The sequence below is a fragment of the Bos grunniens genome, chromosome 28, assembly GCF_055505025.1.
Source record: "Bos grunniens cultivar Pamir isolate PY7600 chromosome 28, Bosgru_T2T1.0, whole genome shotgun sequence".
Taxonomy (NCBI): domain Eukaryota; kingdom Metazoa; phylum Chordata; class Mammalia; order Artiodactyla; family Bovidae; genus Bos; species Bos grunniens.
In genome coordinates, this window is record NC_141192.1 from 28,623,701 (window position 1) to 28,650,266 (window position 26,566).

At 36.6% G+C, this 26,566-nt stretch overlaps 1 protein-coding gene across 28 annotated transcripts in view; it reads right to left on the reverse strand.

Moving 5' to 3' along the window:
- Positions 1 to 26,566, reverse strand: part of CABCOCO1 (ciliary associated calcium binding coiled-coil 1) — a 168,403-nt gene that overhangs the window by 124,610 nt on the left and 17,227 nt on the right. For 15 of the 28 annotated variants that reach the window (XR_015156923.1, XR_015156922.1, XM_086382296.1 and 12 more), the window contains exon 3: positions 8,760 to 8,929. The exons of 1 other annotated variant lie outside the window; for it this stretch is intronic. Coding sequence is in view for 24 of the 27 variants with exons in the window: in XM_086382296.1 (XP_086238422.1) it covers positions 8,760 to 8,929 (170 nt within the window). In the remaining 3 variants the exon portion in view is untranslated. Of the gene's footprint in view, positions 1 to 8,759; positions 8,930 to 10,665; positions 10,733 to 10,869; positions 10,948 to 26,566 lie in introns of all 28 variants that reach the window. 12 more of the 28 variants (XR_015156924.1, XM_086382298.1, XM_086382297.1 and 9 more) reach the window with 2 other exon arrangements.

Below are 26,566 nucleotides of genomic sequence, written 5' to 3' on the forward strand. Positions count from 1 at the left end.
TCATCTTTCAGTTACATATTTTTGCCTTTTCATACTGTTCATGGGGTTCTCAAGGCAAGAATACTCAAATGGTCTGTCATTCCCTTCTCCAGTGGACCATGTTTTGTCAGGCCCTAACTAGCAGGGACATGGCCTTCAGCTGCTCAAGGTAGCTGGATTACATGCATGGTGCCCCGGCTGGCCTGCGGTCCCACTGTTATCCTCCTTGAGCGTTTAAACTGTCACTAGCCATCCAGTGTCAGTCAATGTGCAGTCAGGGGATCGAGGCAAAGGCGACACTGGAATGACTGGTAAGTGGGTCGGAGGAAGGCTGGAGCCAATGTTGAAGGATTCCCAGGAGCAGAGGGCACCCCAGCATCATGGCTGCCACTGGCCACTTGGAACCAACCTGCTGCCCAGGAGCTGCTGTCCACCATGGAGCTGATGTACCGCCCAGGAGCTGCTGTCCACCAATGGAGCTGATGTGCCGCCCAGGAGCCGCTGTCTGCTGTGGAGCCACTGTCTACTCTGGAGCCGATCAGCCACCTTGGAGTGAACAGTACCCAGGCCTCTCCACTGCTGGTGGTTGTCCTGGGGCCAATCTATCACTACCCTGCTCCCATCTCCATCTCTGGAGTGATCTTTGTGAAGCCACTTCCCAGGCCACCAACACCACTTCAGGTTGCCAAAGCCATGTTATCCCATGGCCATTTGTAGGTAGTTAATTACTTATTCAAGCATTAATTCATTTATTCCAATTATTTATTCAATCATTAATTTTCATCAGCATGGATTCATGGAAGTTAATTTCATACTTTGGATTATAATTCAATACTATGCTATCTTGTTCAATTTGTTCTGTGGATATTGGGAGCTTTTTCAGTTGGCTTCTCCATTCTTTGGGCATACTCCCATCATTCTTATTTCTAAGCACTTTTTTCTGGCCACTACAAGATGCCCCACGCTCACCTTTTATGTTCCCTGCTCTAGGTCTACCATCAGCCATTTTTCTAAGGAGCCCTGGTTCCTTTCATTTGAAAATGAAATTATAAACCAAGGCCTGAGTCCTGGGTGGTACGCTCACTGCTATTGGATATCATTGCTTTTCGGCCCTATTTGTGAATAGAGCTGAGAAGTTTATGAATATATGTTTACACTGAACTCTACAACTATTCATCTGTATATTTCTTATGTTAAACAAGAGTTCACACCAATATTTTCAATTGATGTTTCTAATTTTTTGCTGTTTCAAACATTACTGCAACTAATGACACTACATATATGTCAGGCTATGTGTGTGCCAGTGAATATGCACGATAAGTTCCCAAAAGTTGAATTGCTGGGAAGAGTCAATACATTTGTCAAAGAGATAATACATCTGTAAATTTGATAGACAGCTGCTAACCTACATTCCATAATGGGGCTCTTACTTCCATCAGCAACACAAGAGAGTACTTGTTTTCTTACAGCTTTGACAGCTGAAAATGCTACCAAAGTTTTACAGTTTTGTCAATTTGATATATGACAAATAACATTTTTGTGTAGTTTTAATTAACGTTTTTCTTATCTTTAAGACTGAGCTTTTCATTTATTTAAGAATCATTTGTATTTATTTAGTCATAGCCTTGGTATACTCTTCTATTGCGCTATTGGTCTTTTTCTTCTTGCTTTTGTATGCTCTTTTTTATATTATAGAATTTGTTTGTTGATGTCTGAGATGCAATGTTTACCCCAGGTTCTAATTTTTATTTTGGTATTTTTCCATTGCAGACTTTTGACTTTTATAAATGAAATTTATATCAAATATATATCAAATTTTATCTTTATGGCTTCCGAATTTTGAAGTATAAAGATCTTCCCCATCCAAGGTTATAAATAAATTAAACCATGTTTTTCTCTAATATTTTTAAGCCTTCACTTAATTTAAAATTAAGCATTTGATTCACTGGGAATGTATTCTGGTTTATATTAACAGACAGACACAGGTTTGAATCCAATTTCATTTTATTTTTTTCTTGATGGATACTGTTGTCCTAATATTATTTATTGAATAATTTATCTTTCCATTACAGATTTGAAATGTCATTTTACTGAATACTGAATTCTATTGGTTAAATTGCTGTTCCTTTGGTCTGTCTATCTAGTGATTCACCACTGTGTTCAAATACTTGAGGTTTTCTGTTACTAAACTACAGAAGTACTACTACTACTAAGATATGCTATAGCTTATTACATTTTCTGAAGACAGTTTTTCTGGCAATTCGTCCTGTTTATTTTCCATATTTTGTTAGAATCATCTTGCCTAGAAACTCACTCCTAGACAAAAATATTAACAAAATACTGTTGGCATTTTTATTGGAATATTAATGCTATAAATTAACTTGATAAGACTTCACATCTTTATGATGTTGAGTCTTTTAAAGAATGTTGTAAGTTTTTCCAAATGTTAAAAGCCTCCTGTGTGACTTTAAAAATGCTCTGAAGTTTTCTTCATATAGGGCCTGCACATTGCCTTTTTAAAGCTTATTCCTGCTTAGTCTTTTATTGTTGTTGTTAGAGCACATATTTTCCTTGCACTAAATATTTTATACATTTTATGTTTTTATACATAAATATTTATGTACAAATATTTTTATACATAAATATTTTTTAACACCATGATACAGTAAAATTCACTTTCCCTTTTGGTGCACAGTTCTAGAAAGTTAAATGCTTGGATAGCCCATGTAACCATCAGGATACAGAAAAGGTACATCACTTCCAAAAGCTCCCTCATACTATCTTTTTATGTCCTCTCAACACTTCAACCTCTGGCAAACACTGATTTGTTCTCCACTGCTATCGTGATTCGTTGAGAATTTCCCATAGATGTAATCATACAGAATACAATCTTTTAAGACTGACTTCTTTAACTCAGTATGATGCTATTGAGACTCATTCAAATTGTATCATGCCTCAACTACTTTAACTGCTGAGTAGTGTTCCACTGTATGGATATACAATAGTTTATTTACCTGTTTATCCACTGATAGACATTTGAATTTGTTTTTACTTTTCAGCACTTACGAACAGAGCTGCTAGACAACATTCATGTGCAGGTTTTTGTGTGAATATATGATTTTCATTCTTTGGAGTAATGAAAGTAATGAATGTTTCTTTAGAGAGGGATGAATGGGATATAATTTTCTAAGAAACTGCCAAATATTGTACAGAGTGGCTGTGCCATTTTGTATCTCCACAAGCAAAGAACAAGAGTTCCAGATGCTCTGAATCCTTGTCAGCACTTGATATTGTCAGTATTTTTGATTTTATCCATTCTAACAGATGTGTAATGGTATCACAATGGTTTTATTACATTTCCCTAAAGACGTTGAGCTTCTTTTCAGGAGTTTATTTGCTATCTTTATATATCTTCTTTGGTGAAGCATCTGTTCAGATTCTTTCCCATTTTTTTTAGAAAAAGGTAAACTTTATTTTGTAAAAGATTTGCATTTATAGAAAAATTACAAAAATAATATTGAGAGTTCTTGCTAACCCTCCACACAGTATATTTTATTTTTAATATCAAACATTATCATGGTACATTTATTACTACTAATAAACCAAATTTAAACATTACAATGAGCTTCGCTGGTGGCTCAGACGGTAAAGCATCTGTCTACAATGTGGGAGACCTGGGTTCAATTTCTGGGTCGGGAAGATCTCCTGGAGAAGGAAATGGCAACCCACTCTAGTATTCTTGCCTGGAAAACCCCATGGATGGAGGAACCTGGTAGGCTAGAGTCCATGGGGTAGCAAAGAGTTGGACACGACTGAGCGACTTCACACACAAACATTACAATGAACTAAAGCCCTTATTTTATTAATTTCCATAATTTTTACTTAATATTCCAGGACATCATCCAGGACACCAACTACATTTGGTTGTCATGCCCCTTAGGTCCCCCTAGATTGTTTCTCTGACTTTTCTTATTTGTAATAACCTTGTCAGCTTGGAAAGGACCAGTCAAATATTTTTGTACAATGTTCCTCAATTTAGTTTGCCTGATGGTTAAACAGAAGTTATGGGTTTTTGATGGCTTTGTCCATTTCTAATAGAATTTTTTAACTTATTGCTGTGTTCTGACAGTTCTTCATGCATTACAGATACAAGCCCTTTTTTAGATATGTGATTTGCAAATATATTTTTCCCCGTCTGCAACTTTTCATTCTTTTAACAATGACTTTCATAAAACAAAAATTTTAAAATCTGATTAAGTTCAATTTATAAATTTTTCTTTCACAGGTACTGTTTTGGGGTTCACATCTAAGAACGTCTCAATAACCCAAGGTCATAAAGATTTTCTCTTGTTTTATTCTAAAAGATTTATAGTTTTATATTTCAAGTTTATAACAATTAGAGTTAACTCGTATCAAGTGAAAAGTTTAAGCTGAAGTGCACTCTTTTCAATATAGATGAGCAGTTGTTTCAATACATTTATTGAAAAGGAGACTTGGTTCCACTGAATTACTTTTGCATAGTTATCAAAAAGTCAGATGATCATTTTTCTATTTCTGAATTCTGTCTTCTGTTTCATTGATACATGTGTTTATCCCTTCACTAATTCCACACTGACTTCATTACTATAACTATATAGTAATTCTTAAACTGAGTGTTAAGCCTTATGCAACTTTACTCTTATTTTTCAAAAAATTTTTAGTTGTTTTAGCTCCTTGGCCTTTCCATATAAATTTTAAAATCAGTGAGTATGTCTAGAAAAAATCCTGCTGGCATTTGGATTGATACTACATTAAATCTACGTATCAATTTGGGAAGACATCTTTATCGTGGAGATTTCTAATCCAAGAACACAGTATATTTTTTCAATTGTTTAGGTTTTAATTTTATCATCATTTTGTAGTTTTTAGCATATAGATTGTGCATATTTTGTTAGATTTATACTTCTGTATCAATACTTCTATCATTTTTTGAGTTATTATAAATGAAATTGTTTGTTAAAAATTTGGTATCTAATACACATTGCTAGTATATTGAAATACAACTGACTTTTGTGTTTTGACCTTCTTCCTGCAACATTGCTAAATTCATTAGTTCTAGGAATTTTTTTGATTCTGTGGAATTTGCTATATAAAGAATCATTTCATCTGACAACAGGCACTGTATAATTCCCTCCTTTCCAGGCTGCCTGTATTTTATTTCTTTTTCTCACTATACTGCACTTATTGCTAAGTCTCCAATTCTTATGTTGAATAGGAGGTAAGACCAGACATTCTTACCTTGATCCTGATCTTACAAGGAAAGAATTTTGCTTTTCACCACTAAGTATGATGGTGGCTTTTTGGTAGATGTCTTTTATAAGGTTGACAAAAATCATATCTTTTCTGAACTTTCTGACTTTAAAAATAATGAATGGGTGTTGTACTTAGTCAAATGCTATCTTTGCATCCATTTACATGATCATGTGCTCTTTTCTTCTTTCAATTTTTTACATGAATCACATTTTCAACACCAAACCATTCAGCATTGAATTTCTGATATAAAGCCCAACTGGTCATCTATATTATTTTTTTATGACTTGCCTGATTAATTCTGACAATATTTTGTTGAGATGCTTTTATGTTCATTAGGGACATTGCTCTGTAATTTCTTCTCCTCCTTTTACTCCTACTTCCCCCCCACCTTTCCTCAACTTTTTCTTCTTTTCCCTTTCTCCTCACCCCTCCTTCTTCTCTTTGTCAGGTTTGGTATGAAGATAATTTTAGCCTCAAAAAATGAGTTACAAAGAGTTCTTTCCTCTGTTATTTCTGGAAGATGTCATATATAGTTGGTGGTATTTCTTCATTAAATGTTTAACAGAATTTTCCAGTAGAAACATCTGGGCCTGAAGAATTTTTTCCAATAGTTCTTAGCAACAAATTCAATTTTTTCAATAGTGATGGGACTATCAAGATATCTACTTCATCTGGTGAATTTTATTAGTTTGAGGTTTTTGAAAACTGGTCAGTTACTTTTGTTTTCTAATGTACATATAATTAATATTCTCTTATTATTCTGTTAATGTCTGCACAGTCTTTAGTGATATCCTTTTTTATACTTGATAATAATAACCTGTACCTGCCATCTTTTTTCTTAGTCAGTTTTGCTTCATGTTTATCAATTTTGATCTTATCAAAGATCCAGATTTTTGTTTCACTGATTTTCTCTATTGGTTTTCCATTTTTAATTTCATTGACTTCTGTTTATTATTTATTTCTTTTCTCCTTGATCCATGCTCTATTCATTTACTTAAAAATCTTTTCTAATATCTGTTGAGGCTTTCTCTTTGACTCATGGACTATTAAGAATTGTGCTGTTCAATATCCAAGTGTTTGGAGATTTCCCTTACATGTTTCTGTTGTTAACTGTTTAATTCCATGATGGTCAGAAAATATATTTGTATGGTTTCAATTAAACTTAAGGTTGTTACATGACCCAGGATATGGTCCACCTTGATGAATGTGCCATACACACTTGAAAGCATGACTATTCTGTTGTTTTGGGGTATACTGTTCTGTAAATGGCAATTAGATCCAGACAGTTGATGTTTTTCTTTTGGTTTACCTTATTTGTGACCTAGTCAGCCTCTTGAATTTACAGGTCTATGTCTTCTGATAAATTTGGGATGTTTTCAACTACTGCTTTTTCAAATGCTTGTTTACTGCTGTACTCTTTCTCCTATCCTTTTGGGACTCTGAATGATATGTGTATTAGAACTTCCATTGTCCATAGGTCCTTGAGGTTTTGTTCATTTGTTTATCAATCTTTTTTTAATTTTTTCTCTGTATTGCACAGATTGGATAATTTCTATTGCTCTTCCATCTTTAAGTTCACTGATTTTTCCTTTGTCTCCATTCTGTTATTGATTCCATTCAGTGAGATTTTAATTTTGGTCATTGTACAATTTGGTTCTAAAATTTTGTTTCTTGATTATACCTTCTGTTTCTTTCATGATTCTTTATATTTTAACGTTTATTTCAACAATGTTCACAACAGTTCTTTTAAGCTCTTGTAGCTGTTTTGAAGTCTTTGTCATCTAATCTCAATATCCATTTCATCTTATTGTTAGTATCTAGTTACTAATATTTTCCATACAGGATGAGATCCACACAGTTCTTTGTCTGCCTAGTAATTTTGACAATAGTATTCAAATAATATTATTTCTATTTCGAGACCTGTAGTACTCAAAGATTCCACAAATATTTGTGTCATGAGGGAAAAAACAGCCAAAGTCTGTTTTTGTGATGATTTACTAAGAATTCTTTTTTGGAAGATTATAGTTCAACAACTGACACTGAAACAATGTTATATTATTTATCAGGACTCTTAATAATAAAATAGTACTGAAAAGACTGAATTCTCAAAACTAACTACCTAAGACTTCAGTTTTTGTTTTAGTTTTATATTAAGTACAGAATAATCTGAAATCAGTCAATTAATATCATACAATATTTCTCATTGTCAAATATAATTATTTTTTTCTTCTATTGGTACATTATTAGTGTTTAACATGGCACCACATACCTAAGTAAAGAAAAAATGAAATTCTCCTATTTGCAGAGAAGGAAAAATATGGATTTTTCTTCCTCACATACAAAAAACTACCAATTCTTCCCTTGTTAAGAGTGATGAGGAGCAGGAAGAAAACATAAGGTGTGAGTGATTCCTCAATTAATTTTGCTAACACAGTATTTCCCCTGCTTCTGAACAGTTAGAAAATGATACAAGGAACAAAATAAGCTTTGTGTGACAAAAGTCCTCCATTAATTTTAGTAGGACAATGGTGACAATACTTTAGGGGTAGAAAGGTCTTCTACCTCCCCAAATTTTTTAAAAAAGAAACTAAAAACAAGCAAATAATCAAAAGAAGAGACAAAATGGAAGGAGGAGGAAATGAAGGAAGGAAGGAAGCAAAGCTGCCTCCCGTAGACACAAGCAGGTCTTTCAGTGGAGTTAGAAATATCTTGACATTTATTGTGTTCATGGTCTTTTGATTACACAGTAAGATTCATGTTCCTGTTCTGCCACTTACCAACTATGCACCTTGGACCGCTTGCTCAACTGTGATATAGGGGTTATGATACCTCCCCTGCAGTTGTTCTGCATTTTACAATCTATGTTGAAGATTGGAACCAAATATACTGCCTAGGACAAAGTTGGCAATAAGTAATGATAGATTTCCTTCTTTTCCTCCTTCCAAGAAAGTAACTCTGTTTATTCTCAAACAAAAGTCATCACATTTAAAACTGCTCCAAGGAAGAATTTCCAAATTTCCGTAGTAACTCATTTCAGTAAATTAAAAAACTCACAAAATCTAAGTGTATGGGACTAATGTCTATTTCATGGGGCTTTGATACTGACCAAAGTACCTCCTCTTAACAGCAAACCTGATATTACAGTAATATTTAAATGTAAGATAAGATGAAAACAGCTCAAACAATAAAAAATATCTAGGTAAATCTGAACTACTTGACATTTTTGGGATGATGACACTGATGAGATTCCAAAATTAAAGTAATATATCTGGCAAATTCATTATTAAGAGAACATTAACCTTATTAAGTATTAACACTTTACAACTTAATGAAGTTATGAAGTATATTCTTTCTATATATACCCAAGGAAAAAACATAATTTTCATTGTAGGATTTACAATAAAATTAGGAGCTTTTGCTTGAGAAAATTCATTTAGACAGTGGACTAAATTTTCTTTTCTTAAAAAAAGAAAAAGTAATGTACTTACTTCTAAGATTATGAAGTAGCATATCTAGTAAAGTCATAAATTTTGAATATTGAATAACAGAGAAGTCCATTCCTTTTGCCCACAAAAATCCAGATACATAATAATCTAGTAGACTGGCTTCCTTTAAACAGGTTTGAAGATTTTTGAAATTCAAAAACTTTTCTAGTTTCCTGTAACAAGAAAAATCCAGATATTAAAATTGATTAAACATTGACAGTTCCTTTTCTAAGTTTTGAAAACAGATACTATTCTTTAATGAAGATTCTATAATGCTCATAATCTAAAAAATCTATGATTATATCAACATCCTAAATTCAAAACAGCATTCAAAAGAGAGAGCACATGAAAATTCTTATTATTCTTTTTTTTCCACTTCCTCTTTCTTCTTCTTCTAAATTTCTCTCCTCTCTTTTTTTTTTAATTGGAGGAAAACTGCTTTCCAATGTTGTATTGGTTTCTGCCATAGAATATGTGAATCAGCCATAATTATACATATTTCTTCTCTTGAGCCTCCCTTCCCTTCTCTCATACCACCCCTGTAGGTCATCACAGAGCATCAGGCTGGGCTCCCTGTGTTATACAGCAACTTCTCACCAGCTGCTCATATGTTGATGCTACTTTCTCCATTCATCCCACTCTTTCTCTCCCTTTCCCACCATGTTTACAAGTCCATTCTCTACATCTGTGTCTCCATTCCTTCTCTGCAAATAAGTTCATTGATACTGTTTTTCTAGATTCCTTATATATGGGTTAATATATTAATTTGTTTTTCTCTTTCTGATTTACTTCACTCTGTAAGCTGTAGGTTCACCCACCTCACTAGAACTGACTCAAATTCATTTTTTATAGCTGGGTACTATTCCATTGTATATATATACCACATCTTCTTTATCCATTCACCAGTCGATGGACATTTAGGTTGCTTCCAGGTCCTGGCTATTGTAAATAGTGCTGCAATGAACACTGCAGTACATATGCCTTTTAGGACTGTTTTATCAGGGAATATGCCCAGTAGTGGGGCTGCTGGGTCATATGGTATATTTAGTCCTAGTTTTTTTAAGGAATCTCCGTACTTTTCTTCATAATGGCTATATCAGTTTACATTCCCACCAACAGTTGTCGGGAGGTTCCTTTTTCTCTTATTTATCTCTGAAGTAAAATGTCATAACTTTTTATTTTCTTTCAAATTCAATGTCTTTTTCCATTTATACAATCAAGTTTCTTTTACTTCTAGCAGTGTTCTGGAACTGGATTGTTAAATATTTATTGTTTTCTTTTTTAAGAATTCCAATTATGTATGTTTTACTCATTTTTTCTAATACTGTAATTTTCTTTATCTTCAAAAAATTTTAAATCAATTTCCTTTTCATTTTATATGCTTTTCTCATTACTGTCTTCTATGTCCCTTGTATTTTCAGCATTGTTAATTCTCCCTTGGGCTACTTATAAATTTCACTTCTGTGAGATTGCTCCTTCTCTACTTTTTTTTAAAAAAAGTTTCATCACCTTTTATTTCTTTTTATCTCTACCTTGATTTTTTTGTATCTCTGTCTTATGTTCTTGTGATTACTTCACAAGAGTTCTTATTCTTAATTCATGATAAATATTTGAGCTTTTTTTTTGTCTGTTCATGGCCATATTTTTCTCGTGTACTTCCTTTGCCTGACATTTCTTTTTCCTATTCTTCATTTTTATCCTCGCAATGTCTTTGTATGTATACTCCTAGTTTAATGCTCAAACCTGGTCATATTACAAGCTATTTTCTATATGAAATAAGTTTATGTCAATTATTTTACTTTTTAGGGTTTATTCAATTAGTGGGAAAAATGAAAGATACACAATAAGTTCTCCTTATACCACATAAATAATCTATTTCTTATAGATATAGGAAGTATCTGCTCCAAACCTTATAATATAGTCCTGCTGTTGCAAACAAGTGTTCTTGGAATGGCACTTCAGGGTTTTCACTTCACCTGGGAGAATAAGTATATTTTTAAAACTCATTCTCAGATCTTCAACTATGTGATCCTCCTTGTACTTTTCCCCACACTTCTGCTAGATCTACCATGTTTCTGGCTGGATCTACCATGTTTCTGGCAGTAATACTCACATTTTGCAGTCTGGACTTTCATTCTCCCTGTTAGTACAGAGATGGAATTGGTATTTCCTTGATGCTTATATGTGATTTCTGAGGGAGAAAGAGAGTGTGTGTGTGTGTCTGTGTGACAACTTTATACAGCTATTGAAAAAAAAAGATAGCCCTTATTATTTATAATATTGAAATAAATTATATGATCAGAATAATGAATACAGCAAGATTAAACAAGTTTGGGAAAAAATAAAGCTGATGTTATGTTTAACACACTCTCATCCAACTCAGAAACATTTCATTTACAGTGGTATCAGAGTAGACCCCAATCCCCAAAGTGAGATCTGAGTCTTTTCACAGTAATCATAGCTCCCTTCTCATAATGCTATATAATGCCTTTCTGTATATGGCATTCTTTATAATTATTGACCTACAGTGGGTACTGTCCTAAATTGTTCTAGTTAATGCATAACTAAAGGTAAGGTTAATTTTCTTCTGTGAAACAAAAATCAAAAGCATAAATAAGTAGCTTTGACTGCTACTGGCAGCTGTTTTAGAAAAATCAGTCCCAAGATTAAGCCTTACTTCCTGATAATTTTGAGGACTTGAGTCAACCAACACTGTAGTCACTCTCTCTCTCAATGTCCCATTATGTGATAGTTTACACACACAAATATGTGTCAGTTCAGTTCAGTCGCTCAGTTGTGTCCGACTCTTTGTGACCCCATGAACTGCAGCACGCCAGGCCTCCCTGTCCATCACCAACTCCCGGAGTTCACTCAGACTCATGTCCATCGAGTCAGTGATGCCATCCAGCCTTCTCATATGTGTACATGTGCATAAACTTTATTTTTAAGACAATACAATCAGTATGTTACAAGAAAATAAAAGCATGCACAACTGATACATTTTGTCAAGCAGAGAAATTAAATGATAGATGCAGAAAAGAACGGGCAGGCACTCTGGGGAGGGAGGTTATCTTACTAGCCAGCCATCTTGCATTTGCATTGGATCTCAGTCAGCAAGATTCATTTTTCAATGTTTATAGTACCACTTAGTCTTAGGTGAAAAGCAGTAAGAAAACTTCCATAGTAGTAAAAACTTGTGGTATTTTACTAGAATCAATAAACAGGCCAAGAAACAGGTAGAAGACAAAGAAACAGACCAAATATATATGGAAACAGGAATATGAGAGGTAATATTTCAAAATCAGTAAGGGAAGTACGAATTATTCAAGAATGATGCTAGTTTATTCCAACAGAAATTAAAAAGTTAAAAAAAAGATGCTGGCAGCACTAGCTAGCCACATAGAAAATAAAACAATACTTTAACCAATACATGGATTAACTAAAACAAACCCAGTAGCATTTTATTCTGAATTATATCCTTAAAGCTTTGGTTTTTTGTGGGAAGAGGGGAAATTTACAATAAGAGTGTATTTGTTTAAGAAACAGTTTTTGAACAGCAACTTTTCTTATTTTCCTTGCTATCAAAGCTTTTATTTTATGAAGTTTAATTACTTCTCTGATTCACTATGCTGGATATATACTCTAACATCTAATTGCTATAATCTGCATTTTGAATGTTTTCATAAATTTTTTTTCATTACTGACTTTATTTTCAGCAAGATACTGGATTTATTCTTTTTTTCCTTTATTTTTTATTGAAGGATAATTGCTTTACAGAATTTTGTTGTTTTCTGTCAAGTCTCAACATGAATCAGCCATAGGTATACATATGTCCCCTCTCTTTTGAACCTCATTCCCATCTCCCTCCCCATCCCACCCCTCTAGATGGATACAGAGCCCCTGTTTGAGTTTCCTGAAGCATATAACAAATTCCCCTTGGCTATCTATTTTACATATGGTAATGTAAGTTTCCATGTTACTCTCTCCATATATCTCACCCTCTCCTCCCCCTCCCCATGTCCTTAAGTCTATTCTCTATGTCTGTTTCTCCACTGCTGCTCTGCAAATAAATTATTCAGTATCATTTTTCTAGATTCCGTATATATGCATTAGAATAGGATATTTATCATTCTCTTTCTGACTCACTTCACTCGGCATAATAGGTTCTAGGTTAATCCTTCTTGTCAGAACTGACTCAAATGTGTGCCTTTTTATGGCTGAGTAATATTCCATTGTGTATATATACCACAACTTCTTTATCCATTCATCTGTCGATGGACATCGAGGTTGCTTCCATATTCTACCTATTGTAAATAGTGCTGCAATGAACAATGCAATATATGTATCTTTTAAAATTTTGATTTCATCAAGGTATACGCCCAGGAGTGAGATTGCTAGGTCATATTGTGGTTTTATTCCTAGTTTTCTAAGGAATCTGAACACCGTTGTCCATAGTGGCTGTATCAGTTTACATTCCCACCAACACTGCAAGAGCATTCCCTTTTCTCCACACCCTCTCCAGGATTTATTGTTTGTAGACTTTTTGATGATGGCCATTCTGACCAGTGTGAGGTGATATCTCATTGTAATTTTGATTTGCATTTCTCTAATAATGAGTGATGTTTAGCATCTTTTCATGTGTTTATTAGCCATCTGTATGTCTTCTTTGTATGTTTAAGTCCTTTTCCCACTTTTTGATTGGGTTGTTTGTTTTTCTGGCACTGAGTTGTATGAGCTGCTTGTATATTTTGGAAATTAATCCATTGTTAATTGTTTCATTTGCTATCATTTTCTCCTATTCTGAGGGTTGTCTTTTCACCTTGCTTAGAGTTTCCTTTGCTATGCAAAAGCTTTTAAGTTTCATCAGGTCCTACTTGTTTACTTCTGTTTTTATTTCAGTTACTCTAGGAGGTAATGTTGAAGAAACTAAAGTTGAATGGTTCTACGAAGACCTACAAGACCTTCTAGAACTAACACCAAAAAAAGATCCTTTTCATTATAGGGGACTGGAATGCAAAAGTAGGAAATCAAGAGATACCGGGAGTAACAGGCAAATTTGGCCTTGGAGTACAAAACGAAGCAGGGCAAAGGCTAACAGTTATACCAAGAGAACGCACTGGTCATAGCAAACACCCTCTTCCAACAACACAAGAGAAGACTCTACATATGGGCATCACCAGATGGTCAATACCAAAACAGATTGATTATATTCTTTGCAGCAAAAGATGCAGAAGCTCTATACAGTCAGTGAAAACAAGACTGGGAGCTGACTATGGCTCGGATCATGAACTCCATATCAACAAATTCAGACTTAAAATGAAGAAAGTAGGGAAAACCACTAACCATTCAGGAATGACATAAATCAAATCCCCTACAATTATACACTGAAAGTGACAAACAGATTCAAAGATTAGATCTGGTAGACAGAGTACCTGAAGAACTATGGACAAAGGTTCATGACATTGTACAGGAGGCTGTGATCAAGACCATCCTGAAGAAAAAGAATGTAAAAAGGCAAAATGGTAGTCCAAGGAGGCCTGACAAATAGCTGAGAAAAGAAAAGATGCGAAAGGCAAGGAGAAAAGAAAAGATATACCCATTTGAATGCAGAGTTCCAAAGAATAGCAAGGAAAGATAAGAAAGCCTGCCTCGCTGATTAATGCAAAGAAGTAGAGGAAAACAATAGAATGTGAAAGACTAGAGATGTCTTCAAAAAAATTAGAGATACCAAGGGAACATTTCATGCAAAGATGGGCATAATAAAGGAAAGAAATGTTATGGACCTAACAGAAGCAAAGATATTATATTAAGAAGAGGTGGCAAGAATACACAGAAGAACTATACAAAAAAGATCTTCATGACCCAGATAACAGCGATGGTGTAATCACTCATCTAGAGCCAGACATCAAGAATGAGAACTCAAGTGGACCTTAGGAAATATCACTACGAACAAAGCTAGTGGAGGTGATGGAATTCCAGTTGAGCTATTTCAAATCCTGAAAGATGATGCTGTGAAAGTGCTCACTCAATATGCCAGCAAATCTGAAAACTCAGCAAGTGGTCACAGGACTGGAATGGGTCAATTTTCATTCCAACCCAAGTAAGGCAATGCCAAAGAAGGTTCAAACTACCATACAATTGCACTCATCTCACAAGCTAGTAATGTAATGTTCAAAATTCTCCAAACCAGGCTTCAACAGTATGTGAACCATGAACTTCCAGATGTACAAGCTGGATTTAGAAACGGCAGTGGAACCAGAGATCAATTTGCCAACATCCACTGGATCACAGAAAAAGCAAGAGAATTCCAGAAAAAATATCTACTTCTGCTTTATTGACTACACCGAAACCTTGGAGTGTGTGGATCACAATGAACTGTGGAAAATTCTTAAAAGAGATGGGAACATCAGACCACTGGACCTGCCTCCTGATAAATTTGGATGGAGGTCAAGAAGAAACAGTTAGAACTGGACATGGAACAACAGACAGGTTCCAATAGGGAAAGAAGTACATCAAGGCTGTATATTGTCACCCTGCTTATTTAACTTATATGCAGAGTACATCATGCAAAATGCCAGAATGGATGAAGCACAAGCTGGAATCACGATTGCCAGGAGAAATATCAATAACGTCAGATATGCAGGCGATACCACCCTTATGGCAGAAAGCAAAGAACTAAAGAGCCTCTTGATGAAAGTGAAAGAGGAGAATGAAAAAGTTGGCTTAAAACTCAACATTCAGAAAACGAAGATCATGGCATCTGGTCCCATCATTTCATGCCAAATAGATGGGGAAACAATGGAAACAGTGAGAGACTTTAATTTTGGGGGCTCCAAAATCACTGCAGATGGTGACTTTAGCCATGAAATTAAATAACACTTGCTCCTTGGAAGAAAAGTTATTCCCAACCTAGACAGCATATTAAAAAGGAGAGACATGACTTTGCCAACAAAGGTCTGTCTAGTCAATGCTATGCTTTTTCCAGTAGTCATGTATGGATGTGATATTTGGAGGATAAAGAAAGCTGAGCACTGAAGAATTGATGCTTTTGAACTGTAGTGTTTGAGGAAACTCTTGAGAGTCCCTATCCAACCAGTCCACCCTAAAAGAAATCAGTCCTGAATATTCATTGGAAGGACTGATGCTGAAGCTGAAACTCCAGTACTCTGGCCATCTGATGAGAAGAACTAACTCACTGGAAAAGACCCTGACGCTGGGAAAGATTGAAGGCAGGAGGAGAAGGGGATGACAGAGGATGTGATGGTTAGACGGCATCACCGACTTGATGGGCATGAGTTTAACTAAGCTCTGGGTGCTGGTAATGGACAGGAAAGCCTAGAATGCTGCAGTCCATGGGGTTGCCAAGAGTCGGACGTGACTGAGCAACTGTAATGAACTGAACCTAGAAGGTGGACCATAGAGAGGATCTTGCTTTGATTTATGTCATTGTGTGTTCTGCCTATGTTTTCCTCTAAGAGTTTTATAGTTTCTGGTCTTACATTTAGGTCTTTAGTCCATTTTGAGTTTATCTTTGTGTATGGGGTTAGGAAGTGATCTAATTTCACTCTTTTACATGTAGCTGTCCAGTTTTACCAGCACCATTTATTGAAGAGGCTGTCTTTGCCCCATTGTATATTTTTGCCTCCTTTGTCAAAAATAAGGTACCCATGGGTGCTTGGGTTTATTTCTGGGCTTTCTATCTTGTTCCATTGGTCTATATTTCTGTTTTTGTGCCAGGGCCATATTGTCTTGATGACTGTAGCTTTGTAGTATAATTGGAAGTCAGGAAGGTTGATTCCTCCAACTCCATTCTTCTTTCTCAGGACTGCTTCAGCTACTCAGGGTCTTTTGTGTTTCCATATGAATTGTGAAATTTTTTGTTCTAGTTCTATGAAAAATTCCACTGACAATTTGATAGGGATTGCACTGAATCCGTAGATTGCCTTTGGTGGTATAGTCATTTTCACATTATTGATTCTTCCTACCCAGGAGTGTGGAATATCTCTCCATTTGTTTATGTCATCTTTGATTTTTTTCATAAGTGTCTTATAATTTTCTGTGTATAGTTCTTTTGTCTCCTTAGGTAAGTTTATTCTTAGATATTTAATTATTTTTGTTGCAATGGTGAATGGGATTGATTCCTTAATTTCTCTTTCTGATTTTTCATTGCTAGTATATAGAAATACAAGTGATTTCTGTGTATTGATTTTGTATCCTGCAACTTTGGTAAATTAAATGATTAGCTCCAGTAATTTTCTGATACTATTGTTATGATTTTCTATGTACAGTATCATGTCATCTGCTAACAGTGAGAGCTTTACTTCTTCTTTACTGATCTGGATTCCTTTTATTTCTTTTTCTTCTCTGACTTCTGTAGCTAGGACTTTCAGAACTATTTTGAAATAACAGTCAAGAAAGTGGACACCCCTGTCTTGGTCCTGATCTTAGTGGGGATGCTTTCAGTTTTTCACCATTGAGAATAATGTCTGCTGTAGGCTTATCATATATGGTCTTTACTATGTTGAGGTAGGTTCTTTCTATGGCTAGTTTTGAAGATTTTTTAATCATAAATGAGTGCTGAATTTTGTCCAAAGCCTTTTCTGCATCTATTGAGATTATATGGTTTTTGTCTTTTAACTTGTTAATATGGTGTATCACATTGATTTGCAAACACTGAAGAATCCTTGTATCCCTGGAATAAACCCAACTTGATCATGGTGTATGAGATTTTTGATGTGTTGCTGAATTCTGTTTGCTATAATTTTGTTGAGGATTTTTGCAGGTATGTTCATCAGTGATATTGGCCTGCAGTTTTCTTTTTTTGTGTTGTCTTTGTGTGTCTTTTTTTGGGTTTGTCTTTGGTGTCAGGGTGATGCTGGCCTTGTAGAATGAGTTTGGAAGTGCTCCTTCTTCTGCAATTTTTGAAAGAGTTTTAGAAAAACAGACATTAGCTCTTCTCTAAATGTTTGATAGAATTCTCCCATGAAGCCATTTGGTCCTGGGCTTTTTTCTTTTGGAGATTTTTGATCACAGCCTCAATTTCAGTGCTTGTAATTAGGTTGTTTTATTTCTTCACAGTTCAGTCTTGTAAGATTGAACTTTTTTTAAGAACTTGTCCATTTCTTACAGGTTATCCATTTTATTGCCATATCGTTGTCAAAATAGTCTCTTACAGTCCTTTGTATTTCTGCATTGTCGTTGTAACCACTCCTTTTTCATTTCTAATTTGTTGATTTGATTCTCCTCTCTTTTTTTCATGATGAGTCTGACTAAAGGTTTGTCAATTTTGTTTATCTTCTCAAAGAACCAGCTTTAAGTTTTAGTAATCTTTACTATTGTTTCTTTCATTTATTTTTCATTTATTTATGCTCGGATCTTTATGATTTCTTTCCTACTAATTTTGGGTTTTTTTGTTCTTTTTCCACTTGCTTTGGGTGTAAAGTTAGGTTGTCTATTTGATGTTTTTCTTGTTTCTTGAGGTAGGATTGTATTTCTATAAACTTCCCTCTTAAAACTGCTTTTGCTGCAACCCATAGGTTTTGAGTTGTCATGTTTTTATTGCTATTTATAGAAATTTTTTGATTTCCCTTTTGATTTCTTCTGTAACTGGTTGGTTATTTAGAAACTTACAGTATAATCTCCATGTGTTTGTTTTCTACATCTTTTTCTTGTAATTGATATCTAGTCTCATAGCATTGTAGTCAGATAAGATGCTTGATATGATTTCTATTTTCTTAAATTTACTGAAGTTTGATTTGTGACCTAAGATGTGGTCTATCCTGGAGAATGTTCCATGTACATTTGAAAAAGTGTGTTCTTCTGGATTTGGATGGAATATCCTGAAGATATCAATGAAATCCATCTCATCAAATGTATCATTTAAGACTTGTGTTTCCTTATTAATTTTCTGTTTTGATGATCTGTCCATTGGTGTGATTGGGGTGTTAAAGTCTCCTACTATTATTATGTTACTGTGAATTTCTCCTTTTATGTCTGTAAGTTTTTGCCTTATGTACTGAAGTGTTCCTATGCTGGATCCATAGATATTTACATCTTCCTCTTGGATTGATATCTTGTTCATTATGGAGTTTCCTTCCTTATCTTTTGTAATCTTTAAGGTCTATTTTGTCTGATATGATGATTGCTACTCCAGCTTTCTTTTGCTTCCCATTTGCATGGAATATATTTTTCCATCCTCTCACTTTCAGTCTAAATGTGGTTTGAAGTGAGGTCTGAAGTGACCTCACTTGAGGTTTTGACCTCTTGAGTTCTGAAGTGGGTTTCTTGTAGACATTATATATATGGGTCTTGCTTCTGTATCCATTCAGCCAGTCTGTATCTTTTGGTTGGAGCATTAAATCCATTTACATTTAAAGTAAGTATTGATATATATGTTCCTATTGCCATTTTCTTAATTGTTTGGGGTTGGTTTTGTAGATCTTTTTTCATCTATTTCTTGACTATATAAGTCCCTTTAACATATGTTGTAAAGATGGTTTGGTGATACTGAATTCTCTTAACTTTTGCTTGTCTGAAAAGCTTTTTATTTCTTTATCACTTTTGAATGAGATCCTTGCTGGGTACAGTAATCTTGGTTGTAGATTGTTCCCTTTCAATATTTTAATAACCTTCCATTCCCTTCTGGCCTGCAGAGTTTCTGCTGAAAGATCAGCTGTTATTTGTATGGGGTTTTCCTTCTATGTTACTTGTTGCTTCTCCCTTGCTGCTTTTAATATTCTTTGTGTTTAGTCTTTGTTAGTTTGATCAGTATGTGTCATGCATATTTTCCCCTGGGTTTATCCTATATGGGACTCTTTGTGGCTCTTGTATTTGAATGACTATTTCCTTTTCCATGTTGGGGAAATTTTCAAATATAATCGCTTCAAAAATTTTCTCATAACCTTTCTTTTTCTCTTCTTCTTCTGGGACCCCTACAGTTCAAATGTTGGTGCATTTGATATTGCTTGAGGTCTCTGAGACTATCTTCAGTTCTTTTCATTCTTTTTATTTATTTTGCTATTCAGAAGTTATTTCCACTGTTTTATCTTCCAGCTCACTGATTCATTCTTCTGCTTCAGATATTTTCCTATTGATTCCTTCTACAGTATTTTTAATTTCAGTAATTGTGTTGATTGTTTCTGTATGTTTATTCTTTAATTTTTCTAGGTCTGTGTTAGTTGATTCTCGCATTTTATCCATTCTTTTTTAAAGTTTTTGGCCATCTTTACTATCATTATTCTGAATTAATTTTCAGGTAGTTTGCCTAATTCATCTTCATTCATTTGGACTTCTGTGTTTCTAGTTTGTACCTTCATTTGTGTAGTATTTCTCTGCTTTTTTCATGTTTTCAAAACCTGACTATCTTTGAGGTCTCCTATCCCCAAGCTTCAAGGTTGAATTCTTTATTTTTGGTTTCTGACCTCCTAAAGTTGGTCCGAGGAGCTACCCCTCACCCAAGGTCTGGGGCAGCAACCAAGAGTGCCAGGCTGTGTCAACATAGTACCGGCCGATAGGAGCTACACCACATCTGAGGTCGGGGCGGTGGCCAAGAGGAACTACCCCATGTCCGAGGTCAGGGGCGGCGGCCAGGAGGAGCTACCCCATGATGGAGGTCAGTGGCGGCGGCGAGAGGAGCTACCACAAGCCCAAGGTCAGGGCGGCAGCCGAGAGGAGCTACCACAAGCCCGAGGTCCGGGGAGGTGGCCTAGAGGAACAACCCATGTCAAAAGAGCTGTGGCTGCATGGGTGCAGGAGGGCCAAGAGGAGCTACTCCATGTACAAGGTCAGGCGGGGCGACCATGAGGAGATACCCCTTGTCCAAGGTAAGGAGCAGCGGCTGCACTTTGCTGGAGCAGCCATGAAGAGATACCCCATGTCCAATCTAAGAGAAAGCCAAGTAAGATGGTAGGTGTTGTGAGAGGGCATCAGAGGGCAGACACACTGAAACCATAATTACAGAAAACTAGCCACTATGATCACATGGACTACAGCCTTGTCTAACTCAATGAAACTAAGCCATGCCGTGTGAGGCCACCCAAGACGGGAGGGTCATGGTGGAGAGGTCTGACAGAATGTGGTCCTCTGCAGAAGGGAATGGCAAACCACTTCACTTTGTTGCATTGAGAACCCCATGAACAGTATGAAAAGGCAAAATGATAGATAACTGAAAGGGTAACTCCCTGGGTCGGTAGGTGCCCAATATGCTACTGGAGATCAGTGGAGAAATAACTCCAAAAAGAATGAAGGGATGGAGCCAAAGAAAAAACAATACTCAGTTGTGGATGTGACTGGTGATAGAAGCAAGGTCCAATGCTGTAAAGAGCAATATTGCATAGGAACTTGGAATGCCAGGTCCATGAATCAAGGCAAATTGGAAGTGGTCAAACAGGAGATGGCAAGAGTGAACATCGACATTCTAGGAATTAGCGAACTAAAATGGACTGGAATGGGTGAATTTAACTCAGATGACAGTTATATATACTGCTGTGGGCAGGAATCCCTTAGAAGAAATGGAGTAGCCATCATGGTCAACAAAAGAGTCCAAAATGCAGTACTTGGATGCAATCTCAAAAACAACAGAATAATCTCTGTTCATTTCCAAGGCAAACCATTCAATATCACAGTAATCCAAGCCTATACCCCAACCAGTAACAATGAAGAAGCTGAAGTTGAATGGTTCTATGAAGATCTACAAGACCTTTTAGAACTAACACCCAAAAAAAGATATCCTTTTCATTATAGGGAACTGGAATGTAAAAGTAGGACGTCAAGAAACACCTGGAATAACAGGCAAATTTGGCCTTGGAGTATGGAATGAAGCAGGGCAAAGGCTAATAGAGTTTTGCCAAGAGAACGCACAGGTCATAACAAACACTCTCTTCCAACAACACAAGAGAAGACTCTACACATGGACATCACCAGATGGTCAACACTGAAATCAGACTGATTATATTCTTTGCAGCCAAAGATGTAGAAGCTCTATACAGTCAGCAAAAACAAGACCGGGAGCAGACTGTGACTCAGATCATGGACTCCTTATTGCCAAATTCAGACTTAAATTGAAGAAAGTGGGAAAACCACTAGACAATTCAGGACTGATCTAAATCAAATCCCTTATGATTATACAGTGGAAGTGAGAAATAGATTCAAGGGATGAGATCTGATAGACAGAGTACCTGATGACTATGGATGGAGGTTCATGACATTGTACAGGAGACAGGGATCAAGACCATCCCCATGGAAAAGAAATGTAAAAAAGCAAAATGGCTGTCTGAGGAGGCCTTAGAAATAGCTCTGAAAAGAAGAGTAGTGAAAAGCAAAGGAGAAAAGGAAAGATATAAGCATCTGAATGCAGAGTTCCAAAGAATAGCAAGGAGAGATAAGAAAGCCTTCCTCAGCAATCAGTGCAAAAAAATAGAGGAAAACAACAGAATGGGAAAGACTAGAAATCTCTTCAAGAAAATTAGAGATACCAAGGGAACATTTCATGCAAAGATGGGCTCTTGGTGATGGACAGGGAAGCCTGGCATGTTGTGACTCATGGGTTGCAAAGAGTCAAACACGACTGAGCAACTGAACTGAACTGAACTGAAAGTTGGTCCAGTGGCTTGTGTAAGCTTCTTATAAGATGAGATTTGTGCTGAGTTTTTCGTTTGTTTGTTTTTCCTCCGATGGGCAAGGCTGAATGGGGTGGCAATCCTATTTGCTGATAACTGGGTTTGTATTTTTGTTTTGTTTGTTGTTTAGATGAGGGGTTCTGCATAGGGTGTTACTGGTGGTTGGGTGATGCCAGGTCTTTATTTACGTGGTTTCCTTTCTGTGAGTTCTCACTATTCCATACTCCCTAGGGTTAGTTCTCTGGTAGTCTAGGGTCTTGGAGTCAGTGCTCGTACTCCAAAGGCTCAGGGCTTGATCTTTGGTCAGGAATTAAGATTCCACAACTGGTTTGTTATGGCATTAAGTGAGATTAAAACAAATATCCAAAAACGAGAAACCAAAGATGAACCCCAGACAAATAGCAGTTATTAAATCAGGCAAATAATAATTAACATAATGGAATATACACATACACATATAAAGCCATGAGTAAACTGAAAACAGTCCAACAAAAATCAAGAACAGTAGATTGACCTGGCCAACCAAGTAAATAAAAAATTATATTTACCAGTTACGAACAAAACTAACTAAAGCACAAACTGGAAAACAAAACTAAAGCAAGGTGCCAAGTGTGTTATAAAACAATGAAAACAAAACTAACAACTATGTTGAGAGGAAAGGAAAGAAAGAATATATATGCAATGTTAAATAGAGGTAGATAAATAAGATTTATATACATTAAAGATTAACTGCAAGGGGAAAAGAACAGTAGGAAACAAAGGAATAAATGTAGTAAAAATATAATAATTTTTTTTTAATTAAAATTATAAAAAAGAGAAGAAAAAAAAGGAGGAAGAAAGAAAAAAAGAAAACTCCACAGAACTGCAAAAGCCCCACGTACAGGCAGAGGTTTATAGCAACAATAAAAAGTGTGACTGAATATACACATAAACATACACCCATAAGCAAAATCTAAACAGTCCAACAAAAATAAAGTACAGTAAATCAACCCAGTTAACAAAGGAAACTAAAAGATTACATCTACCAGAACAAAATGAACTAAAGCACAAATTGTAAATCAAAACTAAAGTAAGGTATCGACTGGGGAATAAAGCAATGAAAATGAAACTAACAAAATGTTGAGAGGAATGGAAATAAAGAAAAGAAACAAAGAATAGATATGAAAAGTTAAACAGATGAAGAAGATTTACATACATTAAGGATTAACTGCAAGGGGAAAAGAACAGTTGGAAAGGCAAACAAAGGAACAAAAGAAGAAAAAAAATAATAGGTTTGAAGAAATGAAAATTAAAATTATAAAAAGAGAAAAAAAAATAACAGAAGAAGAAAGAGAAAAAGAAAAGTCCACAGAACTGCAAAAGCCCCATGTCCAGGCAGTGGTTTATAGCAACAATAAAAAGTGTAACTGAATATACACATATACAGATACACTCATAAGCAGAATCAAAACAGTCCAACAAAAATAAAGTACAACCTATTGACCCAGCAAACAAAGGAAACCAAAAATTATATCTACCAGAACAAAACTAACTAAAGCACAAACTGGAAAACAAAACTAAAGCAAGGTGCCAACTGGGGAATAAAGCAATGCAAATAAAACTACCAAATATGTTGAGAGGAAAGGAAAGATAGAAAGGAAAGAAAGAATAGACATGCAAAGTTAAACAGAGGTAGATAAAGAAGATTTATATACAGTAAAGATCAACTGCAAGGGGAAAAGAACAGGAGGAAAAGCCAACAAATGAATAAATGTACAAAAATAATAATAGGTTTAAAAATTGAAACTAAAGAAAAAAAGGAAAACCCCACAGAACTGCAAAAGCCCAATACAGTGGCAGTGGTTTATAAAAGCAATAAAAAATGAATCTGAGGGAAAAAAAAAAGCTCAAGAGCTGAATTAGATTTCATAGTGAAAGGCTGTTGTTGAATCACGCGAATACACTGGGATTCTTGGCCCCCAGAGGAGAAGAATTCAATCCGGGGCCAGAGATGAGGCTTGATCGCTCAGAGCTTTTGTGTAATAAAGTTTTATTAAAGTATAAAGGAGATAGAGAAAGCTTCTGACATAGGCATCAGAAGGGGGCAGAAAGAGTACCCGCTTGCTAGTGTTAACAATGAAGTTATATACTCTCCAATGAATCCAAAGAATGTCTGGAGGTTGTAAAGACCTCACCAGACCTACTCCCATAATTTACATTTTAGGATAACAGAATTAGCCAGAAGCTTTAATCCAGAGACTGTCCTTAATCCAGAGGCTGTCCTCAGGCAGGATACATTATTGTTATATAATCCTAAGGAATGTAGAGAAGGAAAAAAAGTTTGTCCTTTCTTCCTCCTTGAGAATTCCAGACCCCTCTCTCCTTGGGGACCCCTAGACTCCTTATCAACCTGCCTAGGAAATGACTCTCTCAATAGTGCCAATAAAATCGACAACTAGAACATAGGGGGAAAAGGGGGGAGAGGGGAATCCAAAAGAATTTACAGAGCAAGTCAAAACATAAGAATAATAAATGTTTTTCTTGAGTCACTGCTATCAGAGTCCTTTCCCTCACTGGGAGTCACAGTCCACCTCACCTCCCTAGGACGCCCTCCAACACTGTGCTGATCTCTAGACTTGCTGTGGGGGCAGCTCAGATTCTAATCTGGTGCTACTCCTGTGTGTTCTTGCCTCCAATGTCCACGGCTATCAGTACTAGCGTGTTTTCTTTTGTGGGAGCTCTCAATGATCTTTTATATGTGTCCATAGGCACAGAGTCTGCCTAGTTGATCGTATGGATTCAGTCTGCAGCTTGTACAGCTGGCGGGAAGGTTTTGGGTCTTCTTCCTTAGCCACCCTTCCCCTGGGTTTCAACTGTGGTTTTATTTCCACCTCTGTATGAGGGTCGTCCACTGGGGTTTGCTCCTGAGGCTGCCCTGGAGGACTCGGGTTTGCCCCTGTGAGGTGTGGAGGTGGTGCAGCTGCTTGGGTCACAGGGGTTCTGCCAGCACCAGGTACTCAGGGGAGTTGGTGGCTAGGGCAGCAGGAAATATAGTGCTCTAGAGGGTATGGCAACCAGTATTGGCCAATACACTCCAGTATTCTTGCCTGGAGAACCCCCTTCCCTGACAGAGAAGCCTGGCAGGCCACAGTCTACAGGGTCACATAGAGTTGGATACTACCCAGGTGACCTTGCCTGCACAGATGCAAAGCTTTTTATGCCTGTGGCAGCTCTGCCCCAGTGAGAGTTGAGCATGAAGGTAGTGCAGCTGCTTGGCTTGTGGGGACCCTGGCGGTGCCAAGTGTGCAGGGATATGGACTGCTTCCGCCGCAGGAGTACGGCCCCATCAGAGTCTTTTTTTCAAGCTTTTTTTTTTTTGGCTGGCAATAAGAAAGCCTCTTTGGCTAGTCTTTCTCTGTAGCTCTGCCCATTCAGGCACTTAGAGGGCTCCCTTGCCTTGGGTCCTTCTCTGTTGTTTGGTGCATCATGCACATAGAGGGGCCGCCCTAGCTGGGTTCCTACTCTGTAGATCAGCATGTCAGGCACTTAAAGCAGCAACCTGGGTGGGGTCCTGCTCTGTAGTTCAATGTATCAGGCATTTGATGGGCCAGCCTCTGTATTGTTCAGCTGCCAATGCTAGTGTGTGGAGATAGAAAGGCTATGGTGATGGCTCCACCCCCTATGTGTGACTCAGCAGTATCACCTTGCTTCCATGGCTGCCTGGCTTTCCTCCACAGGCATTTCCCATCACAATCTCCTCCCTTACCTCCCCTCAATCTGTCTCTCTGCAATCAACAGCAGCCCCTGCCCTGGGATTGCTCCACACTACCAGCTGCTGCGCCTTCCAGGGAACCCTTGTCCCTTTCTGGGGTATGTACAGCTGTGGCAAGGACTGTTTGATTCTCATTCCATTTAGGCTTCCATAGATCAGCTGTTTCACTCTCAGCCTTAAATGTTTCTCCTCCGACTCAGACAATTGCCCCTGTGGGGACTGGATGCCTGCTTCAGTTCCCCCACACGCCAAGGGCAGGTCCAGTCCTACTAACACTCCTATTTCCCCCACTAGTTCCTTCGTCCTACCGACTTCTGCATTGTTCTATATATTCTTTTCCTCTTGTCAGGTACTCCTGTCTGCTCTCAGCTGGTGTTCTGCATGCACTTCTGTGTCTAAAGGTGTACTCCTGATGTAGCCGTGGAGAGAGATGAACTCCACAT